Raw genomic sequence first — 8,919 nt, 5'->3', positions numbered from 1 at the left:
CTAATTTGTATTGCTTATAAGAGTTATGAGATTGATCACTGTTCGTTATCTTCCCCTAGCACATAAAAACTCACGTGTACGCGTGCCAAATTAACATTAACCTCTCACATGCATCTGAATACTTCTTAATGTTCTGATAGTTTTATAAGAAACTTTAGCATTTGGTGACACTGGGGACATAACTGGGGCTGTAATTTACAATAATATTGCCCTATTCACTCCTTGACTTTTGCTTATTAAGTACGCAATTGTATATAGCGATATGTACTGTAACTTTGATGTGGGACTTCACCTCGAATTCAGAAGTGTAATTGCTAGTGTTACTGCTAAACACCGAAATAATATTACCCGTCTGTTGACTGCAAGCATTCTAACATGCATTTTCTACATCGTAATTTCCCGTATGATCAAGTAACACGTTATTTTGAAAAACAAATATCAGGTTGCTCTACTAATGAACAAAAATTCAGGTGATGTACGTTAAAAGATGATCGTATAATGATAAAGCGATACGATATAAAAATTCTCTAAGTGAACAGTGCTGGGAGCAAGCGTATAATCAAAGTAAATATGCTATAATATAATAACATATCAACAGTCATCAGCGAACTACATCATATCCCCGCAATCCTTTAGATACTCTACCATTAATATAAAGGTCAACAGGTGTTCTCTGCACTTTTCAAAGACATCAATAAATTTGAAATATAAATAAAACGAAATGTAATGCTGGTTATAATACATGTAGATGCCCCTGAACTTTTCCACTGTTTACGTACATCGTGATCATTTATAGAAATGGCTCCATTTGAAAGCGTGTATCATGTATGCAGATTTAGAACGATTTCAAATTCACAATATAGTAACAAAATAATCTTTGTACATATTGATGAAGGTTTGTTTTACCAAATAAAAATAACAATCATTTGACAAGCGTATGTCCAGTCAAACACCAGAGTGACAGTCGAAAATAGTTCGCGATCAAGATATTTCATGTTACGGGAAGCACATGCCAGGAACACATGTAACCCACATATCGGTTCGCAAAACAACAGATATATTGCAGAGTTGCTGAAAATTGTGCACAGCTCGTGGTGTTTTAAGCTCTCATTCCAGAATTCTCATTTTATGGGATGTATGTCAGTAGGTCACTTCTAATCTAAATACAAAATTGTAGCCCAATACGTCGACAAGCACCAGAGATATGGGTGCGGACAGACAAACAAACAGACGAATTGAAACCTATTTACTCCCATTTAAGAGGGGGTACAATAAAATAACTTCTGTGTAATCTATCCTAAAAAATCAATAAAATATTAGCGGGCGACGATTTAGGACGGGCGACAATTTGGGGTGCACTATAGTACATCCAAAATCGTCGCCCCTAATGATAGTGTAATATTGTCCCAAATCGTCGCCGGGCTTGTTCTGGGTATAGTCAGTTTTTAAATCGAGGTAAGCTACTGACAAACAAGTTGATGGTACAGGGATTTCAACAGTCTCGATTGAAGTCAGCATTTCGCAAATTCTATGGTCGTTATAACGATCTAGTTCGTCAATACAACCTCGCATTGGGTCAAATGCTGTCTGACGTGTTTCATACCGATTGTTAAGCCGTTCTTGGCACACTGATTTTGACTGCGGATAAATCCGTTTACCTGATCAGGATATGGGGCTCACGGCGGGTGTGGCCGGTCAACAAGGGATGCTTACTCCTCCTAGGCACCTGATCCCACCTCTGGTGTGTCCAGGGGTCCATCTTTGCCCAACTATCTATTTTGTATTGCTTGTAGGAGTTATGAGATTGATCACTGTTCGTTATCTTCACCTTGCATGAGAAAATCAATTGCCTGATTATATGTCAAAAAAAGAAAAGGTTATATATTCATTTAGAGACTTATAACACAGCCAGAATCAGTTAATACCAAAATGTTGCTGAATCAGCAAAAATTGTCATATAGTCAAATGAACTACCAAATATTGTTTAAATATAGTCCTATTTGTGCTCATATATTAAATACATGTATCTAGATTATATACATAAACAAATTGAGTATTATCTCTATAAGTAATTGTAAACATTTACATTTATGGCATATCAAAAATACACAGTGAAATACATACAATGATAATAGTCATCATTAACAGTTATTCAAATATTTAACAAATTTGTTGATTACATTTGTTGACTTAGATATTCTAGGCTGCTTTGAACCAGATAATGGTTAACTGCAAACATTTCTCAACCCATTATGAGAATCCCTCTTGTGTATAATCTCTAATATAGAAAAACATTTTGAAATCATAGTAGATATGACATTTGCCTTAATAAAAGATTCCAAAGACTTCTTGAAGGAGTAATAATTCAATGAGAACATATCATATTTTTCTGAAAAATTGCATAATGTTAGCAACTTAATTTCAAAAAGTTTTTTCAGTACCTTCACAGCAGCAATAGCATCATGTTCCCAAGTAGTTACAAGAGTATTTTGTTTGAAATTTACATCATTTTTACCAAAATATCTCTTGGACACTTTCAGGGTATCAATAAAATCAATAACAGCACTGGCAAAACTATCAAATAATTTGTATCTGACAAGCTACTTAATCAAAATTGGTAAATCAAAGTTTTGAATGTTGTACCCAACCAAAATAGGTTTACCGCCAACAGACACAACAAATTCTATAAACTGCTCGAGTCCTTTAGATGGTTTCTGATGCTCAACAACCCTGTCATTGTGTTTCATCCCTCCACCAACAAAAGTAATTCCGGTTACTGTGGATGTATCAAGACTAATGGGGGACTGTGGTGTCGAGTGTATGTTGAACTCTCTCTCTCTCTCTCTCTCTCTCTCTCTCTCTCTCTCTCTCTCTGTATCTCTCTCTGTCTCTCTCTCTCTCTCTCTCTCTCTCTCTCTCTCTCTCTCTCTCTCTCTCTCTCTCTCCACACACTGCAGCAATTTGAACAATATCAGATGTTCTGGCTGAAATAAAATTATATTTTCACTTCTAAGTCAACCGAAACATGCCTCTCTAGAATGAAACTAGCCAAATAAAGACATATGTAACTTCATCATAACATAACAAATTCTTCACAAACCTAATCCAGTCGTTTCTAGGTCAAATACCGCATAGGAATTGCAATCACTTGGAAGGGAATCTGGTTGATTTAAAGAAATGTCTTCCAGATCAATTTCATCTTTAAAACCAATTTTGCTGCAGTATGTGTCAGCTGCAACCTAAACACACAAGAATAAAACATTAAGTATGCACAAAATCACAAAAAATGAATTGCTCGTTATAAGCAGTATTTATGTAATTACCTTCAAGAATAGACTGTGATGCATGTATTGCAGACCACCGTTCTAACTTCAGCTCTAAGCGTCTCCATTTTGTGCTTCCGCTTTTGTCTGCTTTGGAGGATTCGGGCTATTTAACGGTAAACTGTCCTAGAGTAATTGCCAATCTCTTATTCAACTGAAAAATAACAAATGAATCAGTAAACTTGCCTTTCTAAATAAAGATCAACTGATGCTCATCGAAGTGAAAATTATCAGTTTTTTTTTGAAAAAGTAAAACGTTTGATTTTTGTCAACAAAAGAAGAAATCAAATGTAAAATGAATTAAGATCTCCTGAAATGTTAAACTGCACATGCATTAAAATGTTCGGAAAAAAACCTGTTAAAAAGTATTAAACATCAACAAGACATAAAACTAATGAAAACAAAAACTAAACACCGAAAGAACTTTTTTTCAATCAAGAACATATACCTCTATTATATAATTATACCCATCATTATTTTGGCAAACTGTTGCAGATACAGTAGTCTGCAAACTTTCTGAACCCCCATAAAACGTACTAGATGGACATTTTCAACAATTATGTAATGTTTACTTTAATTCACTAGCAAAAAAGAGAACTCATTATAACTCCCTATTTGCTGATGCATGACTAGACTTTTTGACATCATAGACAGTTGCTTCTTCAACAAAAACGGAAAACGGAAATATTCATATCTAGTGATCAGTCATTCAAAAACTTACTTTGTTAAACATCACTCTGATTCCACGCACAAGTACTCTGAAGTTGAAATAAAAAATATGCTAGAGTTCCTCATTGACAATATCTTCGTGGTCTTTGGTGATCAGGTCTTCCAACAGTCTGTTGGAATTCCCATGGGCACGAATTGTGCTCCTTTGTTAGCTGACCTGTTTTTATATTCATATGAAGCAGAATTTATTCAAAAACTTCTACGTGAGAAGACAAAATCTCTCGCTGTGACCTTCAATTCGACTTTTAGATATATCGATGACGTTTTGTCTATTAACAATGATAGTTTTCATTCATATGTCGATTTGATATATCCCTGTGAGCTCGAAATAAAGGACACCACAGAGTCGTCCACTTCAGCTTCATACTTAGATATTTTATTGAAAGTAGACATTAACGGCAAACTAACAACTCAATTGTATGACAAACAGGATGATTTCAGCTTCTCCATCGTCAACTTCCCACATTTATGTAGCAATATTCCATTATCACCTGCATATGGTGTTTATATATCTCAACTGATTCGATATGCAAGAGCTTGTTCTGGGTATAGTCAGTTTTTAAATCGAGGTAAGCTACTGACAAACAAGTTGATGGTACAGGGATTTCAACAGTCTCGATTGAAGTCAGCATTTCGCAAATTCTATGGTCGTTATAACGATCTAGTTCGTCAATACAACCTCGCATTGGGTCAAATGCTGTCTGACGTGTTTCATACCGATTGTTAAGCCGTTCTTGGTACACTGATTTGACTGCGGATAACTCCGTTTACCTGATCAGGATATGGGGCTCACGGCGGGTGTGACCGGTCAACAGGGGATGTTTACTCCTCCTAGGCACCTGATCCCACCTCTGGTGTGTCCAGGGGTCTGTGTTTGCCCAACTATCTATTTTGTATTGCTTGTAGGAAATATGAGATTGATCACTGTTCGTTATCTTCACCTTGCATGAGTAAATAGGAAAGAATTATTTCTCTCACGCTTTATCCACAGTTTAGTGTATTTATTCAGAAGCTTTGAGAAAATTCAAAATTATCAAAATCCTCAATTGAATTCAATTGCAAAACTAATTAAACAATCAGGACGAGCATATCTTAAAAATGGGTTACACTTGACGTGTAAAATGCAAAACTACATGGTTGTCCAAAAGAAAGTTGTATCATATTAAAGAAGAAAACAATACACAATATCTTATTTCACTGTACAACGTAACTCATTGAACGTACATGGCATCGTAGCAGTGTAAGACAGAAAAATATCTAATGACATTCCCGCATGGGTGATATTGATCTCGCATTGGTGAGAATGCGAGAACGAAAAGTCTCACATGACTGCCATACGAATAATGTCGGTGATAAGGATTGACTTCCTAGTAGGTGATGTAAGAATCTATCCAAAATCTATCTCAAATAGCTTGTAGATTTCTTATTCATATACTATTGATATTGATGTTAAGGTGATATCAACAGTGTCGTTTAAAGTCAGCGTTTTGCAAATCCTATGGTCGTTAAAACGATCTAGTTTGCCAATGCAACCTCTTTTGGGGTCAAATGCTGTCTGACGTGTTTCATACCGATTGTTAGGCAATTCTTGGCACTCTGATTTTGACTACGAATACCCCCGTTTACCTGATCACTATATGTGGCCGGTCGACAAGGGATGCTTACTCCTCCGATGTACCTGATCCCACCTCTGGTATATACCATGGGTTCGTGTTTGTCCAACTCTATATTTTGTATTGCTTATAAGAGGAATGAGATTGATCACTGTTTGCTATTTTCACCTTTCATTTATGAACGAAGACTGTTGGATTTTTTCTGTTTTTGGATTATTTCAGATTTTAGTGTGTAGTGTTGATACATGTTATTTATTGTTTTTGAATGATGTATGATGACTCTACAAACTTACTTCCATAAATATTTGAATGTATTTACTTTTCATATCATCAACTGATTTCAAAATGAAACGCATATTGCCAGTTTTGGACATCTACCCATTATTTTTTGAATTCTAAATATAGGTTTATTGCTTAGTATGTTGACCCATATGACATATATTTAATAAATTAGAATTTTCTTCATATTACCAAAGGCGGCAAGTGCAAAAAGGTCAGTTTCTAATCATATGTCAGTCATGGGAATTTGAACGTCTTCATTATATCATCATTTAACAATATTTTGGTTCATTTAAATCATTAAAAAAATTTCATTATGCTTTCTTTATACATTGAATACATTAATGTACTATGTTACTTACTGTCTCTGTCACATCACAATAAACAGATTAATTCATACACATTCAATCAAAAATATAGTATTTTCCTTGTTCTGTACGTTGTAAATCGGTGCCGCTTTATCACCTTTGCTAGTATTTTACTTTGGTAAGCTGTTCTTTTATTTGACTTCCGTATCCTGCAGGTAGTTGTAGATATTTATAATGTTACTGTACGTCTTTCACAGATAGAGATTGTGTTGGTCGTCCACACACGCATTCCATGTTGTTCTTGTGTAAGCAGTAGAGAAAGGAACTGGCCGTCCTGATCCGGGAAATGGATACTGCTATTGTTATAACCACACACCAATACGTGTCCGTGGACATCAGTGCAGATTCCTGTTGGATAAAAGACAGGTTGATGACCTGAGTGGTCATACTGACGACCTTTGTAGTTAAACCGACGGCGTCCTGATTTATCCACCACCACTAATACTGCTTTCGTTCTCCATTCAGAAGTCCAGATGTATCCGATCTTGTTCTCCGTGATGTATGCTGGTACTCCATACAGACTTTGTCCCTTGTCGTCCTTCTTAATGACCCGAGGATTCCGTCCTGTCCTGTCGTACTTCGTCACTTTCTCATAACTCCCCACCAGTATATCGCCATTAATACGGGAGGAGTGGATACAGAGTGCTCTCCTGTCTGGTGTGAAGAGTGTGGTGTCGACTGATGTTAACTTACGGACTTCATCATCACCGTCTATAAACAGAAGGTTCCCGTCTTCTGTGATGGTGTAACAACCTGTAAAACCGTATTTGACTATCCGTTTGTCGCGTACGACGTGTCCAGGGGAGTCCACCCTTAGGTGTTCTTCATTGTTTAATACTTTGGATTTGGGAATGGTCGATACCTGTTAACATTGCAAAAGTAACGAAAGGGTAGTCGATTTTCGATAAAGAATTCAGAATGAGAGAGAGAGAGAGAGAGAGAGAGAGAGAGAGAGAGAGAGAGAGAGAGAGAGAGAGTGTGTGTGTGTGTGTGTGTGTGTGTGTGTGTGTGTGTGACAAAATACCCCGAACGTTATTGATAAATTCATATATTGGTACCGACGGTTGCAATTATACCTATATATTTGATATAAATACGGTCGATACAACATATTTTGACCAGGGATTTTGTTTTGTGTATTAAGATATAAGTACAAGTGATCATCAGCGACATAGCTGAACAGCTAACTATAAACAGTATGCGCAATTTGTCAGAGAATGAATAAAACAAGATCTTGTCCTTATAAAAGGAAACCAATACGTGAACAATAGGTATGTGTAATATCTTAAGTTGAATCTGTGTACGATTTCATTACAAGTCACATTGCTAGAGTTTTAATGATCAGATGATGTATCATATTGATATGAAATATTGGTAGCTTTGACTTTTAACCTCAAAATTAAGAGTCATTCTTGTATTTGATCTGGACCGTAAAGTTCATCTGGACCGTAAACTTCAAATTCAACAGGGATCACTATGTGATTTACCTGATCAAGATATAGGGCTCACGGAGGGTGTGACCGGTTGACAGGGGATGCTTCCTCCTCCAGGGCACCTGATCCCACCTTTGGTATATCCAGAGGTCCGTGTTTGCCCAACTCTCTATTTTTCGTATTGCTTATAAGGACTATGAGATTGATCACTGTCCGTTATCTGCGCCTTTCATATATGTTCTAGAAATGGAATCCAAGGTTTTCTAGACCAGTGTTAAACCGTGTAAATAGACTCCCGATTGATGAGAATTGCAAGTATTCAATAAACGTCTATGGGGCAGTGATTGATTTCCTGGACACATCATCCCCTGGTATGCGTGCCTTTCCATTTCATGCCTCAGATCAATGGGGGATAAGATGGCTCGGATTACTGTTTGAATATTTGGCTTTCATATTTAGCTTTTCACAGTAACATCGCATTCTTTACTAAAATAATGTTGTGGATTTGTAAATGGATGTGTTAATTTCAAACGCACACCGTCCAAAAGTAATCTGGATCTTCAATAGATAAACAGGTTAATCAACTGATTTATGAATGTTTTACATATTAATGGAGATACTTTATTCAATAACATATATACGATACTTGGTTTCACTATCGGTAACTGAATACATCACATGACCAAACAGCCATGATCAGAGTCAGCGAAAAAGAGTAAGGGCAATTTTTATTGAAATTTGCAATGAAGATGGCGGAAGTTTACCTAATCCTGCTTATTGTTCTTTGGCGTTTGACTAATTGTTGCCATTTCGAGACACTTTACGCCTTATCCGGAAATGTCGTCAACGCTTCGTATATCAGCTTTTCCACGAATGTCTCCTTTTGTTTTGGCAGGAGGTGCAAACTTCAGGGGAAATGTTTGTCCTTCAACTTTGACACTAGGGACAAGAACTGTTACCTTAACTACAAAAGCCACGTGAAAATCCAAATCGCATTCGATCTTTTGATGTCAGTGTGTGGAGCTTTATTTCTGATCTAAAATTGTGTTTAAAAGGGTATCTATAAACTCTTGTTGTGGCAGTTAATTAATTGAATTGTTTTAATTGTCTGATAATGTATATGCATCAACATAACATGTGTATGTTCGAAACATACGATGACAATAGTAGACAT

General features: G+C 36.4%; 1 protein-coding gene across 1 annotated transcript; it reads right to left on the bottom strand.

Moving 5' to 3' along the window:
- Positions 1-3,092: 3,092 nt before the first annotated feature.
- On the bottom strand, positions 3,093-8,919 carry LOC130053505 (uncharacterized). The gene is made up of 3 exons (XM_056160830.1): positions 8,902-8,919; positions 6,494-7,174; positions 3,093-3,239 (listed from the first exon to the last, which is right to left on the bottom strand). The coding sequence occupies exons 1-3, from the start codon at positions 8,917-8,919 to the stop codon at positions 3,093-3,095; spliced, it is 846 nt and encodes a 281-aa protein (XP_056016805.1).

The sequence above is a fragment of the Ostrea edulis genome, chromosome 3 (assembly GCF_947568905.1).
Source record: "Ostrea edulis chromosome 3, xbOstEdul1.1, whole genome shotgun sequence".
Lineage (NCBI taxonomy): Eukaryota > Metazoa > Mollusca > Bivalvia > Ostreida > Ostreidae > Ostrea > Ostrea edulis.
The sequence above is the reverse complement of the archived record's forward strand: the minus strand, read 5'-3'. Positions and strand labels throughout refer to the sequence as shown.